General features: G+C 40.1%; 2 protein-coding genes across 2 annotated transcripts; both read right to left on the bottom strand.

Annotated features, from left to right (window-relative positions):
* Positions 1-12,567: 12,567 nt before the first annotated feature.
* Positions 12,568-22,775, bottom strand: LOC4326075 (DExH-box ATP-dependent RNA helicase DExH3). Its single transcript, XM_015787702.3, has 19 exons — positions 21,988-22,775; positions 21,114-21,268; positions 20,947-21,034; positions 20,598-20,843; positions 19,875-19,970; positions 18,849-19,037; positions 18,345-18,504; positions 18,112-18,242; positions 17,185-17,352; positions 16,832-17,104; positions 16,131-16,325; positions 15,757-15,960; positions 15,601-15,670; positions 15,349-15,497; positions 14,823-15,131; positions 14,454-14,513; positions 14,191-14,343; positions 14,003-14,113; positions 12,568-13,439 (listed from the first exon to the last, which is right to left on the bottom strand). The coding sequence occupies exons 1-19, from the start codon at positions 22,489-22,491 to the stop codon at positions 12,957-12,959; spliced, it is 3,744 nt and encodes a 1,247-aa protein (XP_015643188.1). The 5' UTR covers positions 22,492-22,775; the 3' UTR covers positions 12,568-12,956.
* A 411-nt stretch (positions 22,776-23,186) lies between these two features.
* LOC4326074 (fructose-bisphosphate aldolase 3, chloroplastic) lies at positions 23,187-26,615 on the bottom strand. The gene is made up of 6 exons (XM_015787774.3): positions 26,406-26,615; positions 24,973-25,242; positions 24,766-24,875; positions 24,591-24,681; positions 23,822-24,091; positions 23,187-23,714 (listed from the first exon to the last, which is right to left on the bottom strand). Exons 1-6 carry the CDS (start codon positions 26,550-26,552, stop codon positions 23,436-23,438), a joined length of 1,167 nt encoding a protein of 388 aa, XP_015643260.1. The 5' UTR covers positions 26,553-26,615; the 3' UTR covers positions 23,187-23,435.
* Between the last annotated feature and the right edge of the window lie 1,026 nt (positions 26,616-27,641).

Here is a 27,641-nt window from a genome sequence, read left to right as displayed (position 1 = left end):
CGTCACCAAGGCCGGCGCCGTCTCACCTTTCGTCGCCTCTCCCTGTGGTGGATACGTGGAGGAGAGGACAAGAACGCGCCGCCACCACTCGTCGTCGTCGTCGTCATCACCAAGGCCGGCGTCGGCTCGCCGTCTCGCCTTTGGCCACCTCTCCCTGCGGTCAATCCGTAGAGAGGAGAGAAGAGAGGAGAGGAGAAGAGAACTGACGGGTGGGTCCCACATGTAATAGGGTCAAATGAGTAAGGGCAGAAGAGATATTTTGTGCTTCAGTTAACACCGTTAGATGCCCTTAACAGAATAGGGTTATACCGTAGCTTCATTTTTAAAAAGGAGGGTCAAATAAGTAAACTTCAAAAAGTAGGGTCAAATTGGTAGTTAGAGTTCAAAACGGGGTCAAATAAGCAATTGCCCCTAAAGAAAAAGGATTTCTATCTAGCTCTACTTTGTAGTTCTGTATCTGCCTGAAAAATTTGGGGCTTCTGGCTACAAAGCAGGTCAGGCAAAAGCTCTACTGAAATTTATCAGGATAGCACCTGAGATGAAATCAGAGGCAGAGTGTGCTGAATGCACCAGAGATTTTGCACCACTCAAATCAGTTTCAACACTCAAGTGAAATCGACTCAGGACACTCATGAAAATGTACTACCACAGTATAGATCTTCAGTTACAGTTAAAATTTTTTCATAGGACTCCAGTTGATTCATTCACAGTGTTTTTTCCTTTTCTTTTTGAAAGTTCCACCATAAGGAGACAATGTTCAGTCAATCAAGTCAATGAATAGAGTTGAAGACCCCAGGAAGTGGGGCCCTACACACGGAGATGCCAGGGGAAAAGGCTAAGAAAAAAATAAATTAACAGCAACATTATTCTGAATGCATTTTCTTTCTTTTTCAGTGTAACATTAATTGTTTTCTCTGTTTATAACTGAACACCTGAGTGAAGAGACAAACAAAGATGCCGAGAAGAGCCAAGAGCCTTTTCTCATCAATCAGGGGCACCTTCCTGTTATTTTCCTTCAGATTTTGTGAGAAAACAAATGTTTGAAATTCAGTTTTTTCAGAGTGTTCCATTCCAGCTAAGGAAAAAAATATTTTTTTATTTTTTTTTTTTGAAAAGCAATCATGCATCCTCCCATGCATGTGCAGTAGTAGCATGATATAATAAAGCTTACGGATCTGAAGTGGACGGTGGTGGTGGTAGCTGTTCCATAAATAATTTCCAGGGAGCATGCAGGATGCAGTACATTTAAACTTGCACTGCTCCATATCTGAATGAAGGTATGGATGGCAACTGATGAGTCGTCCAAACAGATAGGAACCAAAACCTAATTAAGAAACCACAAGTGATCCTCTGCAAAACGACTGCAAGAGACATGCATGGAAGGCCTTTCAGTTCACTATTTACTCCATTGCCAGCAAAAGGACGATATCCATACACATATATGTGTATCAATGTATATATACACTAGCAAAATACCCATGCGTTACAATAGACTTTAATTATGTTAGATGAGCTGAAACTAAATCATGATTCTCAAGCTTTGGTTAACGATAATAAGATAAGCAGTGCATTATACACTGTTCATGAAGCAAATATAGCTTCTTACTCTAATATATTGTTGGTCAACATAGATGGTGACCCTCACTTATCAGATAGGTGAGGATGGTAGAACCATCACCACCCCTAATATTGTTGAAGATGATATATAAATATGTAAGGTAGGAGAAGGTATATATATGGCTCCATTGAAGCCATTCTTCCACTCTCACTCAGTACGAAAAAGAATGTCTCAGCTTTTTAATTGTCCCTGCAGCTTAACTGCACTGGCTTTCCGTAGCTCAATAATAATCTGATCTCACATGATCCTTCTGTTGCATGCTTAAATTTTAGGTACTCAAACAAATTTTGGTCTCACAAAAATACATGAGCATTACTGTTTTTCTATAAAAGCCGGCAACAAATTAATTAATCGACATTAGTAGCCAAACACGAAAGTACACCGTGTGAAATCCAAATGCGATGATGACATCAAGGCATGATATTTCATTAACAAGGTTCAGCCGAAGCCTATATTTCCGGAGGGCTGATTATGAGTGTTCCTTCCTGATTATGCATAGTTATAGCGTATCAGGGTATCAAGGATTCTCGACCAGTAATGCTGCCGACCGGTTGTTCTCTCGCATATACTAAGGCTGTGTTTGTTTGGGTGATAGGGAGTAAGAATGCACATCGTTTTCCGCGCGCACGCTTCCCAAACTACTAAACGGGGTGTTTTTTGCAAAAATTTTCTATATGAAAGTTGCTTTAAAAAATCATATTAATCCATTTTTAAAATTTAAAATAGTTAATACTCAATTAATCATGAGTTAATGGCTCACCTCGTTTTGCGTATCTTCCCAATCACCTCAATCCCCTTCTCCTCAAACACACCCTAAGTCTTTATGGGTTACAACATTTGTGCCTCTCTGTTTAAGATGAGTCTAAGATAAGAGTCAGACTCTGTTACTATTCTAACACCTATTACACCTTCAATTTAGTTACAGCTTAGATTTATGAAAGATGATATGCATATATATATTAGAGAAGAAATCCAATGCATAGCATATGGCACCTCATTCCTGAGATGAAATTAGCGAATCTTCTCCTGGTCTGTCTGGCAGATAAGATTGAGATCTTGAGACATTAACATGTTAATTTTCTAGGAAGCAACCCTGTATGGGAATGGGACAGGGTTCAGTACCAAGAAGTAATTAATAAGAACAAGAGCGATTGATTCCCATTAAGGAGAAGATCACTCTATGCACATTTTTATAAGGGTCCGGGGACAGGATTGATCACATCAATCAACTCTTCCTATGCAAAATTGATGAAAAGCAATAGGAAAAGTTGGGAGTAAGATTAGAGATCGGCAATGTGCCCATGATCAGAAGTTTGATAGAAGGGTATCGTTTAGTGGCGGAGTCATCTCCCGGGCTGGTGCAGTCATATCACCATGATATACTGCTACTTTATCCGTCCCATAATATAAGAAATTTTTATTGGATGTGACACATTACAATAAATCTGAACATACCGTGCATCCAAATTCATTGTACTAGGATGTGTCACATCCACTTAAAATCTCTTATATCATGGGACTGAGGGAGTACAATTTTTCATAAAAAAGCTTATTTGAAACAAAGAAATTAAATTTTTTTATAAAAATTAGTTTAATTTCTATAAAAATCCTTAGCTCTAGAGGTTCTATAAAAATTAGTTTAATCACCTCAGTGAGCATATATTAGTACTCTTGACGATCATTCCGAGTAATCTCCAATAAACTACAGGTTGTATGCCCACAACTTTGATGCAGGCTTAGGAGGATGGGAAGTTTCTATTGTGGCTCTCTGAAGCCTGAAGGTGCTCTCGGTATGAGCAGATTAATTAATTAATCCGAGTATAATATGTTACAACTACCACCGTTTTTTAAATGGGGTTAATGGGATCGATCCATGTCATTACAACTTATCCGATTATAAAAGTTATTATTATTTGAAGATATGCCATTAAAATTTAACAAAAATTAGACAATACTTACCTCTTTAATGCATTTATAAAGAATTTTGGACCAAATTACCCTCCTCTTTCCTTCATTGAAGGAGTAAGTAATATATATCTCCAACTTTTATTAAATTGTAATGGCATGTCTCTAAATAGACAAATGGATCTAATAACCCTTCAAATTGTCCCTTAACGGGGTTATTCTTTTTTCAAATTTTTATAACTTTGACTAGATCTCAAAATATTCAATTTGAAAATATAAAGGATAATTCTTAACAATACTATAGTTTTGTTAGATATCTAATAGAAAATAGTGGTAAAAGTTAGATGTCAAAGACTGAATAAAATTAATAGTGCGTGTGTTCGGCTGTCATTTTTTGGCTACGGCTGCAGCTGTAGACAATAGCTATGAATGTGCGCCGCAGTCGCGTACACAGTGCAGAGCAACAACTGCTTGAAAATTTGCAGCCGAACACACCCAGTCAGTATTATAGTATATTAAATAAGTAGATAGCATATGGACACTATACAGCCAATGAGCCAATCTATGTACTATCATATATTATATATTCCAATATTTGCCTAAATGGTTGTTCCTTTTCCCTTTTCCTACTATCCATTTGGGCCGTGCCGGGGCTGCTAAGAAATGTGCATCAACTTCATGCAAATAGTTACTCTTTTCAATGCATTTCTAGATTATTATTTTTTTACTATGTGAAGTGTAACTGAATATTTATTGCTTCTATCGTACATATTGCCCAGAAAATTATTACTTCCTCCATCCTATTTTAAGTGCAACCATAAGTTTTCGCGTCCAATTTTGATCGTTCGTCTTATTTAAAAGTTTTTTATAATTAGTATTTTTGTTATTATGAGAGGATAAAATATGAATAGCACTTTACTCGTGATTTATGTCTTTAAATTTTTTTTTATAAGATGGACGGTTAAAGTTGGATACGGAAAACCATGACTGCACTTATATTAGAATAGGACGGAGGGAGTAGATCACCGACGTGGTGAACATCGATCGGTTTGCCTACGCATGATGCATGCAGCTCTAGCTATAGGCGTCTAGGTGGTACGTGACATGTCAACAGCAACCTGGTACGGTTAGCATGGAAAATATGTCTGGAAAATAAATATATTACAGAAGAAATTCCGTGCTAAGCACGTAGGGTTCGGACCAAAACAGTTTAAAGTGGTCACTTACTGGGACCATATATAATTGCAAATTAAAAGGTGGTCTCACACGAGCGATTACGACAACACATCATCGATCCATATATGTTTGAAATTAATAATTAAAAAATTTCCGACATATATATTCTATTGCATATATCGGGCAAGAGGAGACATGAATGCAAATGCAACGAAAGAATACGTACAACACTTGATAATGACATCAAAATGAGTACTCCCTCCGTTCATGTTATAAAATGTTTTTGACTTTGATCAAAATCAAAATACTTTAAATTTAACTAAGTTTATAAAAAAATAATATTTTCGAACCAAGATAAATTCATTATAAATATATATTTAATTATTAATTTAATAAAACTAATTTGGTAATGTAAATATTACTATATTTGTCTATAAACTTAACCAAACTAAAAGCAGTTTGACTTTGACCAAAATAAAAACATCTTATAACCTGAAACGAAGGGAGTACTATGTATACTATATTACCGTCATTTTTAAGAACCGGCGTAGATAAGGGATCATCGGTTCTAGTTTTGTAACTGGTACTAGTGACTCTTAAGCACACCCTCCAACAGCTTCGAAAGGTTTCATAAGCTCTCTAACTTTAGATTTAAACCGACATTGATGTTTGTTATATATATGTGCCAATTTTTATAGTTTGTTCAGCCCTTTCTATTATCCTATTAGTCAAATCTATCCCTCTTGTGGTTTTCCTCATGTTCTATCATCGACGTCGCTTCCGTGCTGGGGGGAAGAGGAAGGAGAGGGTGTTGGTTATGGCTCCCTGCCACTAGAAAGAATGAGGCAAAAGAGTGACAATGTGAGTGGCCACGCGAGAGAGCGGATCAAGAGAGGTTTCATGGGAGAGAGAACGGATCAAGGAAGCGAGAGATGGTGTGGTAGCACGTGCATATGTGTATAAGAGAGTGAGAGCGGAGAGGCCGAGGGTCTTGTGGATTATTCCCTCCATCCCATAAAAAACCAACATAATACTTGATGTGACACATTCTGGTACTACAAATCTGGACAGACATCTATCCAAATTTATAGTATCAGGATATGTCAATGTTCGCTACTAAGTTGGTATTTAGGGGATAGAGGAAGTATGTGTGAACTTAAAGATATCAGCCTTGGTCTATTTCACGGGTTTAGAATAGGTATGTTAGTGTCAGTTTCTTTCACGCCTCTCACATATTGAGATCCTCTAACTCAAGTCACATGACTTTGAGTCACTGATATGTGAGACATCTTTTCTATAGACCCCATATGTAAGTGACTATAAAGTCACATGATAAGGTAGAGCCGTAGAGGATCTCCCCCACACCACATGCATGTGGGGCTGGGTGGATGTGAAACCTTATCACTTATCAATACTTTTTTTTTTAAGTATTTATCATATGATGTCACATTTAACCCGTTGTGTGACTAGTGTAAAAGCGTTCCAACTAAATTTGCACTTACGCTAACCCTCCTAATTCAATTAATTAAGCTAATTTGTCGAGTCGGAGGGTATAGTTTCAACAAATGATTGAATTGCATGATCCGGCCAGAATAAGACACAGCACGTACGTGCTGTGTGTCAATTAATGAAGGCCGGTGGCTGCATCCAAACGACTAGGAATAATCGAACCTAGTTTAGCTACGTAAGCTTGGAATTAAGCATCGTCGTCGTGTCGACGACGAGATGATGTTCGTACAAAGTATGCATGAATCAGCCACAGTTAATTTGCATGGTTTGCTTACCTTTTCCAATCATTAAAACACAAGCTGGATTTTCCAATAATTGTTTTGCATCGAGCTGGGATTTATAACTTAAGGGTATAATTAGATTTATATTCCACTCTTGTTTATAATTTTTGTAAATACAATTGTTTTGATCGATCGATCTACATTGTTATAACTAATCAGCAGACCACAATCAAATAATGTATTCTATTTCTCGGTATTTTCTAAGTTAATTAACTTGTAATTTTCAGGACTGTAGATACGTGGTGATACATTATCGTCAAATTTTTTTAATAGTATAATTAAAAATATACTTTTACATATATACTATTAATATGTGTTTCCTGTATTAGTGCATTAAAATATTAAAATTTGATTGAGTGCATTATAAAACATCATATATCTATTTAAGAACAAATAAAGTAATACACAACACATCTAATTATTAATTAGATGCATATAAGATAGACATGTTCGTGAAAAAGGACAATATATTCACATATTCATATACAACGTAAGCTGAGCTAGAGCATGTATGAGTGTGTTTGGTTGCTCACATCTTACTAGGCCAAGTTTAGTCTGGCTAAAAAGATACATATGCGTATTTGATTCTTTGCATTGGCTTGGCTTGGCTTGGCTAGCATGAGATTTGTTTGGTTGATTGTAGGAAAGATACAAAATATTTTGTTTAGCTAGTTATACAGATAGTACAAATGATACCCTTTTTGAGGGTGAGGTGATTGTCACCTACTACATTTGTTTCAAATAAAAAAATTAGTATATGATATGACATATTCTAATATTATGAATTTAGATTATAGCTAGAATATGTTTTCATCCAATCATAAATTCTTATATTTTGTAACAGATGACGTAGAACTTATGGGTGAAATTTTCTACCAGTTAGACAAGCCGAACTTTGTTCTATGTGGTGTCACGCATGTATTGATAAATGGACGAGGCCTGTGCAGCTAGTGAGTTCCATATTTTAATATATGACGCCATTGACTTTTTAACAAACGTTTGACCTTTTATCTTATTCAAAAAATTTATATAATTATAATTTATTTTATTGTGACTTGATTTATCATTAAATGTTCTTTAAACATGACATAAGTATTTTTATATTTGCATAAAAATTTTAAATAAGATAAGTGGTCAAACGTTAGTTAAAAAGTCAACAGCATCGTACATTCATTAAAATACAGAGGTAGTAGTAGCAGAAGCAGAGATATGATAAGAGAATTAGCAACAGAGAAGAAGAAGCCAAACTAACGTACCAGCAGACAGCAGTATAGTCAGTCAGTCGACAGGCACAGCCTGGAAACCAACAAGCACGAGCTAAGCTGCTTGTCGTTCAACCACACAACACACCAGCTGATCACCTAGCTTAATTAGCTAGCTCTAGCTACAGCATATATGCATGCATGCATCCATGTTGATGGCAGCTTGCATTTTGCACATGCCATCTGATGGAGTATAATCTGTGTTAATTACATCTAGGTTGTTAATTTGAGCTAATAATTTGATGATGGTGATGATAACGAAATTAACGATATGATGGGACTTGGGAGAACGGTCCGTTTGCTCAGCTGATAGAGATCGGCCAGAAGCAAGTCACACCGGTCTCAGGTTCGAACACAAAATATACTCACTTCGTCCTAAATATTTAATGTCGTTGGCTTTTTAAAATATATTTGACAGTTCGTCTAATTCATAAACTTTTATAAATATTATTTAAAAACTTGAGTAGTAGTAGTATATTTAATAATGAATCAAATGATAGGAAAAGAATAAATAATTACTTAAACTTTTTTAATAAGACGGACGGTCAAACATGTTTAAAAAACTTAATGGCGTTAAATATTTAGTGATGGAGGGAGTACTCGTCTCACCATTTTTTAAATTTAAATTATAAACAGTATTGGGTTGCTCGTCGTACTGCTAAGCCCCTCCTTGATATCCACATTATTTTAAAAAAAACATTTGCGGAAGCACTAGTGGCCAACTGTGTAGTGATAGGTGCACGACTTTAACCACCATGATTTAAATTCTGGTGTTAATAAATATTATGCACGTATAGGTTGATTTTTAATAGAAATTTAAGTAAATCATAGATGTGCCATTGATTTTTCTTCCCTTTAAGCGTACATTAGGGGATATATAAGTATGGTATTGACTGTGTGCGTATACATCTGTCGTGTAATCGAGAAAAAAACATCTGTTCAAGATAAAAAAATTATAGATTAAGGCCTGTTTAGTTCGTGAAATGAAAATTTTTGGGTGCCACATCGAATGTTTGATCAAATATCGGAAGAGATTTTCGAACACAAATGAAAAGACTAATTTCATAACTCGCCTGGAAACCGCGAGACGAATCTTTTGAGTCTAATTAAACCATCATTAGTATATGTGGGTTACTATAGTACTTATAGTTAATTATAGACTAATTAAGCTCAAAAGATTCGTCTCGTAATTTCCATACAAACTGTGTAATTAGTTTTTGTTTTTATCTATATTTAATACTTCATGCATACATGTATTTAAAGATTCGATGTGACTTTTTGAAAAAAAATAGGAACTAAACCAGGCTTAATATGCATGAAATGCAAGAGAGGAACAGAGTAAGATGGAGAGGGCCCACCTACAGCGGCTGGCAGCTAGAGACTGGTGAGTGGGGCCCACGAGTGCAGCGGTGGGCGGTCAAGTCCCGGCAGGCCCGCGGTGTCCGGTCGCGGTCGGCCTCTTGGCTATTAATTCTGCTCATTTTTAGTATGCACAAAAGGCTACTACGTACCTTAGCTAAGGTTAGGCCCTGTTTGGCACAGCTCCAGCTCCAGCTCCACCCCTCCTGGAGCTGGAGCTCAGCCAAACAGTTTCAGCTCCACCAAAACTGGGAGTGGAGTTGGGTGGAGCTCTCTCACAAAATGTACTAGAGTTGTGGAGCTGGGTTTAGGCAGCTCCACAACTCCACTCCAAACTCAACTCCTGGAGTTATATTTAGGAGTTGGAGTTATATCAAACAGGCCCTTAATTAGCCATAGCTAATCCAACTCTGACAGTACACTTGCACACACACGCACTGTCTCTCCCTAATCCGGCCTAGCTACTGTCTGACCGACTAGCAATGATTATTAACATGAACATCAGATCGATGATTCAGTACATGCATGCATGCCTCCTGCAGGCCTGCCAGTTAATTATCTGTAGCAATATATAGTGATATCTCCAAAAAATAATAATAAGAAGAAATAGTAAAAATATGTACGTAACACAACACTGTATATGGTATATATGTAGGCGATGTTGTACTCATGTACTGTACAAATATACAGTACTAAGTAGTTGGTATAAATTGCTGCTTACAGTTGGGGGCGATTAATATATATACTTGGAGTTACACAAATATACATTTCCTATTATATATAAAAAAACAAATATACAGCTGCAGGTCGTGTGCAGTGCCAGGCTGCCAGCTTGCTAGCCACTTGTATGGTGATCTTTACCTTACTCCACTGATTTTATTACCCCACCACATTTCAAACTGTTGTTATTGGTAGCTGGCAGTACTATTTAAACTTTTGACTATTGATAGATTTTAAATTTTACAATTAGTGATCAAAGATTGAATAGTGGCCGTCAACGGTGTTGATGCTCTCTCGGGTTAGAAAACACGTTGAGGGCCTGTTTAGATGTTTAGATCCCACCTTAAAAATTTTACATCTGTCACATTGAGCGTTTGAACACCTACATGAAGTATTAAATATAGGCTAAAAATAACTAATTGCACAGATTGTGACTAATTTGCGAGACAAATTTTTTGATCCTAATTGCTACACGATTTGACAATGTGGTGCTACAGTAAAAATATGCTAATGATGGATCAATTAGGATTAATAAATTTATCTCACGGTTTACTGACAGATTCTTTAATTAGTTTTTTTATTAGTGCCCGAACACCCCCATGCGACCCCTATATAATACCCGATGTGACACGCCAAAACTTTACACCCCTGAATCTAAACACCCCCTAATTTACTTCCTACGTCCCAAGTATTTCTACAAGTTCAAGCACAAAGTAAGATCAATCCAATAAATGCATTCAAATTAAATAAGAGATACCACATTCGTATCAAAATATAGCAATTTTAGCTATGGTAAATCTAAATATATAGCCAAAAAATTGTTATATTTTAAAGAGTAAATTTTAGAAAACTGACAAAACTATCAATTTGCTGTAATATTAGTGGTCTATTTCAGTTTACTACAATAATAGAGTGGAAAATTATCATAAAACTATAACTTTAATGTGGGAAAGACACCGACCGGCCATGGCTATGGCTTATGGCCAAATTGGCCATCCATCTCGACTTGACTTTCTCTTTCAATCAGGGATCCCCTCCAAGATGGAGGAAGATACTCTACTATACGGAGTGTTCATCGATCCTGCTGCCGGCCGCGTCAACTAGCTCTACTTGAACCCTCTTGCTGCTGCTTCGCTACCTTGCTACATTACTTGACTACTCTTCAGATCCACAAATATTTCAATCTATCCAACCATTTTATTTATCACTCACTAATAATTACATATCTTTAGTTAGATGTGATCCTTTTTAATCAAGTACACACATAGTTAATTTCGCTTCAATCTTTTTTTTTTCGAACGGTCCTATCATTACCGACGTTTTAACGACGTTTTATATAAAAAAAGAAGGTGTTGAGAAAACAAAACAAAACCTTATAATTTTAAACTCTAGTACTTTTAGATAACTTAATCTCTCTTATGTATTCGTGAACGAAGGGAGAATATAAGCTGCTTCTTCCTGGTTCCTGCAGTGCCTGCGGCTGCACGCATAGCTCAACCTGCAACTCTCTGCACCGCCAAGCGCCAACTTAATTAGTTTATTGAACCCGATCGATCGATGACAAAGAGCTACTCCTACTAGCTAGTAATTTTAATCTGCTTGCTTTTCTCCAGCTTACTCTTCCGCCCGATCGATTCGCCGACTGCTATATGGAGTATTATTAGCAGCTGATTGATCCGGCTACTGCATGCACGACCGGCCGATATAAGTTTAATTAATAAGTTGATTTATACTACTATTAGCTTCCATTAAGTAGCTCGATCGATCAGCTCGCTGGCTGGCAGCTGCATGTATATATTTGCCTGCCGGCGCACGTAGATGCATGTGCAATGTCGTCTACTTCCGAGTTCGTCTGACTAAATCCCACAATATCAGCTAAATGCTTAGTAATTACAGATAGTAGTAACAGATCATGCATGCATGCGTGATGCGTGTGCACCACATTACTAATTAAGAGCTTAATTAACCAGGAGATGATAGTCAAATGCACGACCCGTCGATGCTTCATTCGTCAATCCATTAATTAATTCAATTTTAGTTAAGTTAAGAAGGTCAATTAATTTATTTAGTTTGGCTTGTTGAGCTTGTAAGAGGTAGAGACTAACTCTTGAGATAGCTAGCTAGCTAAGCTAGCTGGAGAGTGGAGGCTGGAGCAGAATCGTAGTGATCGATCGATCGAGCACATGCACATGAACGTGTGATTGACCGACCGACCATATCATCACAGATAGACTGATCGACTAGTTATATATACACGTAATCCACACAATATTTTATAATTCACAGTATTATTAGTATAATCTTGTAAAAGAAATCAAACCATATTTAAATCGATGGATCCATCGATCCATCCGTTGTGTTTCCGGCTAAATTCAGTATGATCTCCTACACTTTCTGTAGATGCGTGCTGCAACTCATCAGCGTACGTGCACACACATGTCATGTTTATTTTTCTTTGTTAATCACAAAAGATTTGGATTTGGAGTTACATAGAGTAGGCACGACAATTAGGTAGACCACGAAGGTCGTTAATTGATACGCAACTTGCAGACAGGCAAAGAATGAATCATCAGTAAGAAGAGTAATTCTCCGCTGAATCCGATCGTCGTCGTCTTCTTCCACGGCCACGGCCATGACTGCTGCACATAACAGCAAAGCAATCTCTCGAGGCCGAGGCGACTGACTACTCCTGTCCTGCCGCCCGGTCACTCGGTCAGCCTCATGTAATGTAGAACAATTCAGAGCAATTAACCAATATATATCCATGGTCCTCTTCCATCAAAATGATTCATATGGTCCTGAACTATACATTAAACTCCAAACTCTCTAGTTTTACAATCGTGGACAACATAGTGGGCATTGTGTGAAATGATCCTAAAATCTACTAAAACAAAAATGGATTGTACTCCTTGCAGACTCTCACCAATACAGTCAGTCTTCCCCTGTAGATTTCCCTTTTGCCACGGCCAAACTCCAGCGCCCTGTAAAATTTCCGGGCACACTAACAAAATTGCTGTGTTTAGAGCACCCTAAGCTACAATTATTTTTGTTGCTAGCTTTTAGCTTCTAATGCTGACTACCCCTGGTTGCTACTACATAGAAAGGAAATGCCAAAGTGGCCTCTGATCAACCCCTCCTATGATGATGCCTCTTCCTGCGTGGTGGTTTCTGAAGCATGGACATGTGATCCATGTCTTGGGGATCTCTTGAGTCGGAGGGAGCTCCTCCTGTCAGCCAGTTCAGTGCCTCTCCTGCAGCATCCTTCTCCGCAAGCTTCTTGTTGGCACACGGCTGCCCTACAAACTGCATCCCATTGAACTCCACGGTCGACCTGAAGAGGCTGTTCTTGATTTGCTTCGTCTTGTAGGATGGGTTATCATGCCCAGCCCTAGTGAGAAGGGTCTGGAGCTGGTTCTTAGCATTGTCTCCTCCATTTCCACCACCACCATGGCTCATGGGGGCTGCAGAGAACATTGTCTTTGCTTTCTTTGATCTTTGCTCTTGTCGACCATATACGAAACGACCGTTGCATGGATCCTCAGTGACAAGCAGTCTAATCGCTGACAGAAGCTCTTCACTGGTTTGGATGTCCATCCTCGGGTTTTGGAGCTGTTAAAATAAAAAAGATTAATTGGTCAAATATCACCAACACATTAGCACAATCGAGGACATAACTAAGCCGTACAATTTCATATGAGAATGTTCTGTACATGAAAACAAATATACCACATCCTTTAACAAATGAAATCTGGCAGTCTGGCAGGACATATTTTGATGCAACTTGAATAGAGGCATTCCAAAGCATAGTTCATATCCTCCATAAGATATTTTCCATCAAACAAAAGTCAAAGATGACAGATTTTGGATCATGATGAATTTGACATCCCAATATGTAAATTTGGACCATGGTGAGATCCTACACGGTTACTCCGGGAAAGTGCTACCCCTGCTGACTATGGCCACAACAGCATGGAGGTACGAAACAGCACATGTATCTATATCATATAAAATATACAATATGCTACATATATGTTTTATACAAGATGTTGAGTTGGAGTTGGCAACCGATAACTACCTATTTTGACATTCGACATACCAGCCCACAACTAAGAAATGATAAAGGAATGTAAATACCAATTTAAATGACACATTAGAAATCAGTCTGCAAGTACCTTGCAATGGATTAAATTATCAAGTTCACTCTTGAGACTCAAGTAAGTTGATGCAAGATCACGACTCATGAAGAACTCAAGATATCCTCCAAGCATTTTCAAATGTCCATCCTGCAGCATGAAGTAAAAATTAGCCAATAGTACCTTTGCTTATTTCAGCAACAAATAAGTAATTCAAATGAACTTACCAAGCCCCCTTGTTTTATGTTGCCTCCAAAGAGTAACAGTATAGAATCAGATATAGCCGTTGAGTCCCGGAGAAAAACAGAATTCACCTTCACCTTCTCATTGAACACCAGCCAGGGGAAGGGAATCTTGGTTTCTTTTCCATTGACTGAACTCTGAAAACAACAAAAACCAATTAGATGATACTTTCTCGCATACATCCATTGGTAGAAATAACAAAGCAACATAGGTTGATCACCAGTGATGATAACTAGATCTAACTTACCGAGTAAAGCATGACTTGCCCATCCTCCATTGTCTTGAGAGAAATTGATTTCTCCTTGTTCTGTGATTATCAAGAGCAACAAAACCAATGATTAGGGAATTTAAAGCATTCAACATTGACTTATAAGAAGTTAATATTGGAATCAGTCATCCTCCACATAAAGCATATATAATATGTTTTCCTCCTTTAAAAAAAATAGTGTTTCAGTACTTGCATACTAATTTTTCTTTTGATCATTACCATAAATAGCTGGAACTAGCACAATTCTTGTCACAGCTTCACAGGCAAAACAAAAGTATACAACAGTAGCAAAAATACAAGCACGAAAAATGCAAAAACAGAAATATTAATAAATGATAGGTAACTCACCACAACAGAGGAAACACCTGGATATAATCCTGCACAAATGACCGCCCGAACTAGATTTTCATCACGGCTCCATTTATTGCACGCAGTCATGTTTTCATCAACCAACCCAGTATCCCTGAGAAGAAAGAGAAATTGTCTCCGAAGGGAATCTATGGCTTTCAAGGTTTGCACGGATAGAAAATTTTTCCAGCAGTAGTCATAGCCATTGCGATCTCTTTCAGCCTCTCTCCATCCTTCGTATGCACGAACAAGTGCAAGGTGATCGCTATAGTCCCGGCATGAAAACTGCAATTTAGCAGACTCTGCAAGCTGCATGCAGAAAGATGGCACAGAAATGAAATTTATTACATAGAGACTTCAGAAAAGAGAAGGGCAAGTACAATGAAATAACAAAAAAGGGCACTACCAAAAAGGGAAACGCAGTATATAACAGAATATACATATTTTACTGCATTAGGAACACAAAAAATTTTGAATGCATTACAAGAGGCAGTTCAAACTGGAGTTCTAAGAAAGAATTACTTACATCCTTCTTGTCAAATGGAGTCAAGAATGGATCTCTCACACTAAGTCCCGAAACAATGGTTAATATGGGATCAAGGCAATTAAAAATAGCACCAAAAATCAGCATCTTCCCCAATTTAGGCTCAACTGGAAGCATGGATAAGTGCTTTCCTGGTAATGCCAATCCGTGGGTATAGTTAGCACATGCTACAAATGCTCAAGATGATTCAATAAAGCAGTGATAAACGGATGATTTGAAGGATGGATCTGATACCTAGAATTGTTAACTCTTCATTACGATCAAACGCTCCAATGACTTTGAGATATTCAATGGCATTTTCTACCTGAAAAAATTCAAATTAATTTATCAAGTCATTCCAAGACACAGGATAGACTTTTGCGGCTTGTGATTAATACGGAAATCAAGTACCGATAGAGACTCAGGTGATTGCAAAGCTCTGGATAAAAATTCAGAGATGCTCCCAAGGCGCAAGCTTTTTATTTGCAAACAGAGGGATTGCAGAGGAGTTCTCAGGAGTTCTGGCAACTGATAGTCAGCAAATGCTTCATACACGCATTGTGGATATAGATGGTAACACTCCCCTGGTTGGACTCGACCAGCTCTTCCTCGTCTCTAAATTGTTATACAATTTAATTAGCCAAAATGATATGATAGAAGTTGATGATATGCGTGTTAAAGTTAAAAAAAAATATTTATTAGCATATTGATTCCAGAAAATGCAAATTCATTCAAAGTGTTACGAAAAAAATAAAATTAGTAATACTCCAACAAGAGAAAAACACCTGTCTGGCAGAAGCCTTGGAGATCCAGGTTGGAAGCAAACATGGAGTGTTGTTCAATGCATCATAAGATGTCTCTTTTGCTTTGCCACAATCAACCACAAAAACTACATCATTGATAGTAATACTTGTTTCAGCCAAATTGGTTGCAAGAACAATTTTCCTTACACCAGGCTCAGGTCTATCAAATATTAGTTTCTGCACAGCAAAGAGGCAGTAATATCAATATATGATAAATGGTATAAGAGAAGACACAGATATCATTTGGTGCTTTCTGTATATGGCTGCAAATGACCTGAATAAGTTAAATAGCACTAACAGAACCATATCATGGGATGATATGATAATCATGGAGTAAAACATGACGAAATATATGGGCTTCAATAATATGTTGAACACATTAACAGAAGTTATAAGCCTACAAAACATGACATTCATACATTAACTTAGGACATAGAAATTCCAAACGCAATATTGTAGAACTGGCATTAGCAAAGCAAGTTATAAGGACTGCAGGCAAGTTTCAAATATCGTTATATCAAACAAGTACTGCCACATGTTACTGGACAACACCTTATCGCTTAAGCACATCAAATTGAAAACGGTAGGCCAATCAATATTCCATTGCTTAAAACAGAGAACTGAGCATGGCTGTGCTAAAAGTAACAATAAACATATAAATTAGATCACCATTGTTGTAATACCTGCTCTGAGCTAGCCATTGAACCATGACATGCAAGCAGTAAAACTTTACTAGGGTCTCCAAGCAATGGGTTTGCTTGCAGCTGCTCTTTCAGTGCATTGATGTCATCCCACCCAGTCATAAATACAAGAACTGCGCCAGCTCTTTCCTTTTGGCATATATGGCATAAGACATTTTCTATCAAGTTAAAACCAATCGAATCAGGATTCCAACAGGATAGTGAGTCACGAGTTCGTGCACTGTAGTCCCTTAAATCAGCAGCTTGAACTGTATCCTGCTCAAAAGATGAGTTTAGAGGGGAGACCAAAGCTCTGAACAGGAAATAGTGGGCATAAAAATGCAGGAACTACATACTTCTACAACCGAAGCAATTTGGCTCTTCCTCTTCCTTAGAGCTTGCTTTTGCATCTTCCAACTTTTCTCTTGACCATAGTCATCAATTTGATTGTAAGGAGTTAATCTGTGCCCAGTAATTTCGAGAATATCTTCTAGAAATCGACTCCGAACAGGATAAGTGAAACCCTGAAATGAGATGTATGCAACCAATGAGGGCCATCCTAATAAAATAAGATGCTTTAATCTAGGCTAGGTTAGGATCTCTCTTATGAATAACCCTACTGATGAGTGATCAGAGCAAAATGCAACACGAAAACAACATATGAAACAGCCAAATTAGGCATCTCCCAAGCGACTATATCAGCCCACATCAAAACATAGTATTGAGAGCATAAAGTGTATGCCAACAAGTTCTATTACTCCCGGTTCCACATGGAAGTTGTTTTAGCCTTAACTCCAAAATGTAAATGAAGTTATTTTAGCCTTAACTCCGAAATGTAAGTTGCATTGGAACTTCTAGGCTCCTTTTTGTATTTCTTCTTCCATGTTTGCCCTTGCCAAATAAGTGCTACCTCTCTCACGGAGTCACGGATAATGAGTCATATTTTCCAGTACTACAAATGAAGGGAACAAGTCATTTGAGCTAATTTCTCAATACTTGTACACAAGTCTAAAACAACTTGTATCTGGAATCAAAGGGAGTATCACGAGACAATACAAGTACCAAATATACTGAACCAGTTCTACTGGTGAACAGAGCAGCATCATAGCTGGTATACCACAGAAGCAAATGCCATATCAATAGAGCTGTCAAGCTGGCAGGTACAATGGGACATTTTTATGGCATTGTGACTTCATTAAAAATTCCAACAGAGTTGCAGACGCAGAAAGGATAAAGTAAAGACAAAGACGAGTGAACTCAAAATGCCTTAAGAAATATCTTACAGGTATATGTATCATGGGAGCTCCACCAAAGTATGAAGAGAATAACTCAGCGTTAAGGGTTGCACTCATCAAAACAAGTCTTAGCTCAGGCCGGCGTGGAAGAAGGTCCTTCAGGACAATAAGAAGAAAATCTAGCACAAAAATACAAAAATATTCAGCATGAAATCGTCTACCTGAGTGTCTAGCTATAACTTTTTGAATGCAGATTTATTTATTTTATGACGATTGCAGACCTTCATTCATGCCACGCTCATGGATTTCATCAACAATAACATGGGTAACACCTTTCAAATTTCTATCCACCAGCAATCTCCGCAACAGAACTCCAGTAGTACAGAAAAGAAGGCGTGTGTCCCGTCCTTTCATTCCTTCCAACCGAACTTTGTAGCCAACCTAAAATTAAGACTCCTTAATTAGGGCTGAGATAATAAGAATAATAAAATCACAAAATTCTGCAAGAAACATTAAGCTGAGGCCAATCCTCTCGTCAGATCGCCAAAATGAAAGAATGAAGGGAAAAAAATGCAGTCAGGTATAAGAAAGCATATTATCCCAATAGTATAGCTGATCCAACTGCAGAATTGAACTGATGGCCAATAATTAACCAATAGATTAAAGATAGCTTTTGGATAATGCACATGTTGTACGGATTCCCTAATGGCAACCATAAGCAGTAGTCCCAGCATGAAAAAAAAGTCACTCCATCAGTACAACTCTACAAGTAGGCAGTAGCTCACCGATTCACCAATTTTTTCCCCTCTTTCAGCAGCAACTCTTTCAGAAACAGCTATGGCTGATATTCGTCTTGGTTGAGTACAAATAATACTGCAAGTGGCACCACGAGCAGCATCTATTTCAGACTCTAAAATGTACTGAGGTAGCTGTGTTGTCTTACCACATCCTGTTTCACCTGAAACTACAACAACCTGTTCATCAAAAAGAACATATGTCAATGCTCTTATCTCAGTAGAACTACTCAAAAGATTTTGCCTATGTACTAACATATCAAGATATATTTGTCAAAATTGCTCTCTCAAGTAAAAAAATAATAATATGATACATTGGCTTTCCAACATACAGAACTTCAACAGCCATTCAATTTGGATATTAAGTAGAAGATGTTGCCCTTTACATGAGAATATTAGCTCAGTATGATTGCAGTTTGCAAAGAGATTTTAATTGGAAAAATACCATTCAATGCGAGGATGATATTTGAGCCCTGGGGCAATAGACACATCGATGAAAAGATAGATGTCACTGACTAGTTGATATCTGATCCTTTTTACATTTATAAGCATATTAATTGGTGTTGAAGCAGTAAAATTCCTGGTCTGGTTAGTGATCACTTATTTAAACACTCGTTCACATACATGAATAACTTCCTATTTACTTTCACGAACAAAATAGTTGGGTTTTAAAAGTCCATCATTGACCAAGGTGCAAACCTGATTGTAAATCTAGCAATCCCTCCATTCTCAAATGCTAGGCAGTATTCACAACCAAGCAAATCAATTCAGACAGAATGTGACCAAAGTACAATTTAATTTATTAGAAGAACATAAATAAAGTAGTAAAAGCAGGTCCATAAGCAGAGTCAATAGGGCCATAGGGATAGTCTTTTCTTCTTATTTTGGGAGTAGAAGGGAAGAAAATGACAAGTACTTACTAAATAGACACTTTTTTTTCAAAAGAGTTAAGCATTTGAGAACAAAGGAAGTATCTAATAGTCAACTACAAACACAAATCTAAAACAAGAGCAGGACCTGATTCTGAGCTATAGCTTCCAATAATGTTTGCCTTTCTTTATAAGCAGGAAGACTGCGACGAAATTCCATCATGCTTTGGCCATCATGTGATTCCTGAAAAAGAGAGAAGCTTTATGCCTTTAACAATACAAGGCACTAATCTACACTGGTCACTGCATCCACTGGAATCGATATATAACAAAAGCAAGGGGGAAATGTGTATCGAATAAAACATTCTAAAGCAAATTTGACTACAGCATGACATGGTTAATAATGCAGAATTGCACAAAGAAAAATAATCCCTCTATCCAGAAATTCAAATAACTGATGCATACAACATTACTTAGGTTCAGGCGTGGGCATATGGAAATAACATAGCTGATCTGTTATCAGTTATCAAGAGTATAATTTAGTATGTTAATGATATATTGAAATATCCCCAAACATTATGAAAGAAGGGGTCGAGGGTGCATCTGACTGCAAAGCATGAACTGCAACATATAATATGAAAGGAGGGAGCAACCACTAACTTGCAATGCAACCAATCGATTACTACAGAACAGATACACAGTTGTTTGCAAGTATGTTGTGATCCACTTTCTGAACTTTATAATTAGCCATAAGTTTTCACTTCAAATGGATAGATCCTCACAGAGTAAGCATCATGATTGGAAATTTCTAATACAATTGGAAAAAAACTAATAAAAAAATCTGCAAGTGGTATACTGCATATAATCAAACCTGCCATGATTCCTGTTGATTACGCAACTGTAGGCTTTTTCTTCTTTGTATTCTCTCTATCACAGCACTGGTTGAAGTCTGATTATCTTGCTGCTCCAAGAAGCTTTCGTCAGTTGCAAAACTGTCTGTGCTACTTGACCTTGAGAAAGCGGCATTAGGAAAGCTCCCACTGCTTGTTCTCTTCCGTGCAAGATAATCTGAAAGCAAAGCATCAACTTCTCTTTGCAATCCAGAAGGAATAGACACCTGTAGTAAGTACGAAACGAATAATTTAGCGAACATTAATGAGCAGTGCATGCACGTAGCACGCTAAAACACTTGAGGTCTCTCTGAGGTACAATCAACATACCTCTCTTTGTGGTCTTTTGTCATCAAGGTCTGATCTATAATTAGGCAATGGAACCTTACTAAACACAACAATCCTAGAATACTGACGGCTGCAATAACATAGAGTTATCATCAGATAGGTGGTAAAGCATATGTGGTGTTAGGATATCAGAGGGGGCAACGAAGTACCTGTACAAACCCATTCGTTCGGCCAGTTGGGAAAGTTGTTCAAAATCACGTCTGTCCTTTCTTTCCCTAGAGATAACCTCTTGCTCATCTTCGTTACGAAGAAGCATGTGCAGTTTCCATTTCCATTCATCAATATTATCTAAAGTGGATCCACCCTGGAAATATTATTTAAATGCAACTGTAATGCTTGATTCATCCATAGAAGCTCAGTACCAAACATTTTAACACACAAAGAAATGGAGAAGAAAGCAATCTTGACTCTAAAGATCCATAATACATGGGCTATTTGTAGTTGGCTAGTTGCAATATTTTGTCAAGTTCCACTGAAAACACAGGAAAATAAACAGCCTCTTATCTTGGGGAAACATCCTTTCTGTTTTCCTAATTTTGGCAAATATCTCATGACAATTTATGATAAACAGCTTAATCAAACTTGAGACCTATCCCCAACATAAAAGAACATCTAAAAGGGCACTTCAATGTGGAGCTCAGAGTGCACGGTAAGTGTAATACAGTAATATATATTGATATATGGTTAAACCAGTAATACCTTTAATAAGCAACTAGTAAGACTGCAAGACACATAAACACAAGTTAATGTGGCAAGCTGGTGTACAAAAACGACGGCAAATGGCCAACCTCTCAGTTGTCGTTTCTGTTGGCAACGGCGTTTGCAGAGATAACAGCTAATGGCAAGCACCCTTACTATCGATCGCTAATCGCATCTCTACTGCATAGGCACCCAAATTTGGGTGAAAAGTATTTTGAGTTGCGCAGTTTAGTTTAACCGAGTACTAATTATCCTATTCCATAATCCATATTACTACGTGAGTCATACTTACTACAGCAGAATAAGTTGGATCAACGCACTCACCCTACTCGAGACGGAGGTGCGGTCCATCTCCCGATCCGAGTCATCCTCAGAGAAATCGTCGTAGGCGTACCGGGCGTACCCGGCGCTCCGCTGCCGGAAAGGCTCTGGCTGAGGAGGAGGCTGCCGTGGAGGGGGAGGCGTCGCGCGCCGGGGCGGTCGAGGCGGGGACGGCGGGGGGCTGAGCGAGCGCCCGTCCGCCCGCCACTCGGGCGCGCGCACCGGCTGAGCCTGCGCGGCCGCGGACGGCGGCGGAGCGAGGCTGCCGTTGGTGGACGCGATGACGGAGCGGAGGCGCCGCATCGGCGGGACGTAGACCCCGCTCGTGCTCATGGAGGCGGAGGCGGAGGTGGAGGGCGGGGAGAGGATGGTGGTGCCAGTGGCAGTGGCGCTGCGTGGGGGAGAAGGATTAGGGTTCCGGGAGAGGAAGAGCGGGGAGGGCATGATCAGCGGGCGAGGCCGGCGGTGGAGGCGGAGGCGACCCCGGAGGCAGGAGGCCAGGAGCATCACCAACCGCGCCGCCGCGGCAGCAGGGCCAGATATCTCATGCAGCGCCTCCGCTCCCTCTGCTTCTGGAGCGGCGGCGGCGGCGGCGGGAGGACGGCTCGAGGGTTCGGGAGGGATCTGGACCGCCGGGGTTTGAGGAGGGTTTAGGGCGGAAAGCTCCGATTCCGGCGAGAGGCGGCGGCGCGGGGTTGGGGGGTCGGGGCGGAGAGCGTGGCGGCTGTGAAGGGGAAAGAGAGAGAGAGAGAGGAGAATCAAGGAATGGATGGGTGAGGTGGGGTGCGGGTGCGGGGTGCGGGTGCGGATGTCGGTGAGAAAAGGAAAGGGCAGTCCTAAGCAGTGGGAAGTTTTGGGTCACTGACATGTGGGCTGCTCTATTCGACGTTTCGCTGCAGCGCGGGCCCACTCGCGCGCGCGAGCCCTGGCCCCCCTTGGTGTATCGAGACGAGGGCGACGTGGGCCCACGTGGCCTCTTTTGCAACGTCGGTATGGACGGCTGCTTTGGGCCCTAAATGGTCGTGACTTGGCAAGCCCTGATAGGATGAGCAGGTGGGGCCCACGAGGATACGCGAGATTTCTGTGCTTTTTCCCCCTTTACTTTATAGAGTTGGGCCGGAAGCCCAAAAACAATAGCCCGCCCGTGGCTAGTTAGCCCATGAAACAGTGAATCAGATTTTCTCATTTCAGAATGCTGCCAGTTTACCCCAACACAAATGAAACATCTCTCTCACAGTCTCATGGCCGAAAGGCATATGCTTACAGTAAAAGCGTGCTATCAAAATAGTGTGTTTCAGAGTCAGATACAGCTCTCTAAGGTTTCTCCCGTGCTAACGAAGCTAACAACAATCGGTGGCACCAAACATACTCTGGTGATTATTCACTCCGGTGTTCAAAAAACAGTGACACGAAATGGCATGTTGTATATCACGGAAGTCTCTTCTGCCGCATCAGTAAGTGTAGCCCTTCTGGAACATTCCCTTCTTGGCCTCATCGCTCTCGCCCTCGCCGGTGTAGCGACCGAGCTGAGCCAGCGAGTTCGCCTTGGCACGGACCAGCAGTGCCTTCTGCGCTGCCTCCACGTTCTCGGGGCGCCCCTGCCATGTCTTCAGCACCGAGTTCTGGAGAGCCCGGGCGTATGAGAAGGACACATGCCATGGGTTTGGTTCTTGGTTCATCGCGTTCAGGTTCAGGGTTGCCTCCACCTCAGATTGCCCACCAGAAAGGAACTGGAGAAAACAAAACGAACAAAGTTACAGAACTCTGTCCAGTTGGTTTCGAATGGAGATGGTATAGAAGATAAAATTACTATGAGAATCAAGAGCTAAGAAAATACCATGATTCCAGGGACAGCAGGCGGCACTCTCCTCCTCAGCATTGTAAGGGTGTGCTTCGCAATGGCTTCTGGAGTGGCCTTCTGCTTGTGTTCAGCTCCAGGGGTCACCATGCTGGGTTTCAGCAGGATACCCTCAAAAAGAACATTGTTTTGGGCCAGGTAGAAGAATACCTCAGACCACACTTTCTCTGCCACTTCAAGAGTTCTCTCGATCGCATGGTCACCATCAAGAAGGATCTCTGGCTCAACAATTGGCACTAAGCCATTGTCCTGCAGGTCATTCCAGTTAAAAGTTTAAAACATGGTGAACAAATAGAAAACTTCTTGTGACTTGCGAGGAATAGAAAGCACTAGAGCATATATGCATGTTAGTTGACACAAATTGTGTTGAAATTACATGATGTGGTGTATATTGCATCACTATTACTCGATTTCGAAACATTTTAGATGGTGTCAACACTAAAAAAAGATAGTGTAGAGAACTGCATTGATTGGACAAAGGCACAAGCTCTTTCCTCCAGCTTTCTACATGAGTTTAACTTAATTCTTACCATTGTTATATGTGTTTCCATGTGCAGTCACTGTGCATAATTGATGTATATGGTTTCAAGAACAGTACAAGTGTTCAACAATTATGATAGTACAGGTTATTACTATTGTCAAAAGCGTTTTGAAACATCAAAATAAGACCATAAAAAAAAGGTTGTTCATCAAGGCTCTTAAGCACACTATCAAACTAAAGCAATGTAGTTGATAGTGACATTTTTACCTGAGCAATGGCAGCATATCGAGCAAGTCCCCATGCCGCTTCCTTGACTGCTAATGCTGAGGGACCACAAGGGATGCTAACAACAGTCCGCCTGGAGAAGAACAACATACCACAGAAAGTTTAGAAAAGATATATGCCAATAAATTAGACAGAGTCACAATGAGTATGAACTAACCACTTAGCGAAGCGTGCCCCCTGCTTGTAGTACTCAGCACACCTTGAAGCCAAACCATCTAGGCCTTGGCACCAAGATTCATTGTTGGACCCAGGCAATGGAACCAAGCCCTATTTTAGACAACAAAAACCATGAAGTAGTAAGAACCAATGCTGAAACTGTCTTGATGAAAACAATATGACGATCATCATATCATGGCATGCATACCTTGTCGACCTTGATACCGGGCATGATATTCTGATCCTTCAAGCAGTCAACAAACTTCTTACCATCAGTGGTTGACTGATAAAGAGTTTCCTCAAAAAGGATAGCACCAGAAATATATTCACCAAGACCAGCAGTGGTCAGTAAAAGCTGCCTGTAAGCCTGGCGGTTAACTTCTGTGTTGTCCAAACCAATGGATGCTAATCTCTTTCCGCATGTGGCATTCGACTCATCAATTGCCAGGATACCACGCCCTGGGGAAGCAACAGATTTCTGCACAGATGGAAAGTTAGAAACATTAGTTTAGCAGCAATGAATCAACAGGAAAAAAAATCATTGCTGTCAAGAAGCAAGTAGTGAGAAAATAGGAATGGCTTAGGACCCGAGGTTGAAAAAAACCCCAAGTCACTCAAATCAGAGAGACATAAGCTCAAACATTTAGCCAAATTACATAACAAAGAAATTGTATAGACCATGACTTGCTGAACTATTTCAGTGACCCTTGCAGTTTGAAAATTTGTGTCCAGAGCAACACTAATTTTCTGCTCTATACTTCAGCCCTTCCTAGCAGGTTAATTTTATCCAAAAACTCAAGCAGTCAGCTAACATACATCTAAAATGCCGACCCAAAAACAATCATCCAGGATCATTTTATACCGAACGAATCCATGACTGAATCAAAAGTTAACCAGACAGCATCAATACAGCCCACTATTCAGCATCAATACAGCCCACTATTCACATCATTATCCACTAGAACCACAAGATTACCAGGATCAGTAAACAAGACAGAAGCATTGTGAAAACAAGATTTACCACTCAACAAATCGCATAATCAGCACATAGTATGATAACAGCCAACAATTTAGACAAATGCCACCAGTGTATCTACATGAAACCAGTATCAGTAGAGTTGACTCGATTCGATTGACCAGATTTAGCACGACCTGATTTGGGATGGAACAAGTAGCAAGGATTATACTGGAAATCACAGCTTCAGACCTTACATACTCCTAGTTCATTATTCCAATTTTAATTCTGCATCAAAAAAAAAATCTCAAACGAGCGCAGAAGCTTTTATTCAAGTAAAACTATTGTCAGGATTATAAACTGTCCAAAATATCTGCACTTTGTTGCTATTTCACCAAATCACCTTGTATGTACTTGTAGATTTAACAGATACTTGAATTCATTCAGATAATCCAATATACTAGTCTCGATTATTTTCGCCAACACACCCCCCCCCCCCAACCCTACTGAAAAGTCCCCACCACAAATCGCTAGATACCAACACACACACGGACGGCGCCATCATAGATCGGCACATGCGACACGAGCAACCTCCAAAGCATAGATCCTTTCAAAGGCGACCGGCTCCTAGAGCAACAAGTACGATGAAAACGAGGGAGATGTGGTAGGGTTTGGTGGGGGCTCACCGCGGTGGAGACGAGCTCGTCGGCGTAGGAGACGGCGGCGGCGCGGATCACCGTAGCACGGCGGGGCGGCGCGGATCGGCGGCCGCCGCCGGGGAGCCAGGTGGTGGCGGCGGGGGGGGAGGTGAGCTTGGCCGTCAGCATCGCCATTGATCCGCCGCGGCTGCGTCTGCGTGCGAACGTGCGATCGCTTCTTCGCTTTGCGGCGTGTTTGGAGTTTGGGACGCGCCGCGACGGCGACAAATAGGAAGTGGGTTGGTGGCAGACGAGAAAGTTGGAGGGGCTTTTATGAATAAAAACTCCCCCCCAGTTCTCCTCTTATTTACTTCAAGCCCTTTTTGACCAACTTTTTCTAGCCATAAAACACTACAACTGGTCAACTGGAATGCGGAATTAATAACTGGGGATATGCTTCAAAATTAATCAAAAGTGCAATTCATTTGAAAAATATGAACAAAGTACAGATGAAATTTGGTTGGTAAGAAGATCTCAAAATTTCAAAGGAGGATCAGGTGAGTACACTTGACCAGAAATATGGAGTAACATAAGGGGCAAAATGTACACGTTGTACTCTCCGCCGCCAGCGGGGCCGGGCGGATCCACCGAGGAGTCCAGAACTCCAGATGCGGCAGTGGGGGGAATTACGGAAGTGCCCCTTAACTTCATTGGAGGCCCAATTCCCCAAACATCGAGGCCCAGCTATAATTCGCAGGCCTTTCAGCTCAGCCCATGAAACTGTTGGGCCATCAATCTGCTCAGAGTTTATTGGGCCATCAGCTAGCTTAGAGAGGATCGAAAGCGAGATAGATTCAATAGGAAGAAGGCACAGCAGCAGGTAGGCATGGGCATGGCGGCAAGCCGGCGGTGGGCGGGGGGCAAGCGTGGCTGGCGGCGGAGCGACAGGGGTGAGCTGCTGCTGGCACTGTCGTCCGGGGATGAGACACGTACGCATGTGTACGTGATCCGTATACCCACAAGTACGTACAGGAGAAGTACAGCAAGTCATTCAGACGATATGATGCAGCAGGCAGCATGTCCATGTGTAGATGTAGTGTACTTGGAATACATCAGGACATGTATGCAGGTAGCGTGATCTATCTAGCTAGCTATTGCCTCGAGCGAGCAACGACATGATCGATCTGTACTCTGATTTGTCATCTTCCTCGATCGATCCATTAGCTAGCCGGGGATCTCCATATGCAGATGCAGTTGCAGAGAGAGAGAGTCATTGTTGCTGCT

The sequence above is a fragment of the Oryza sativa genome, chromosome 1, assembly GCF_034140825.1.
Source record: "Oryza sativa Japonica Group chromosome 1, ASM3414082v1".
NCBI lineage: Eukaryota > Viridiplantae > Streptophyta > Magnoliopsida > Poales > Poaceae > Oryza > Oryza sativa.
The sequence above is the reverse complement of the archived record's forward strand: the minus strand, read 5'-3'. Positions and strand labels throughout refer to the sequence as shown.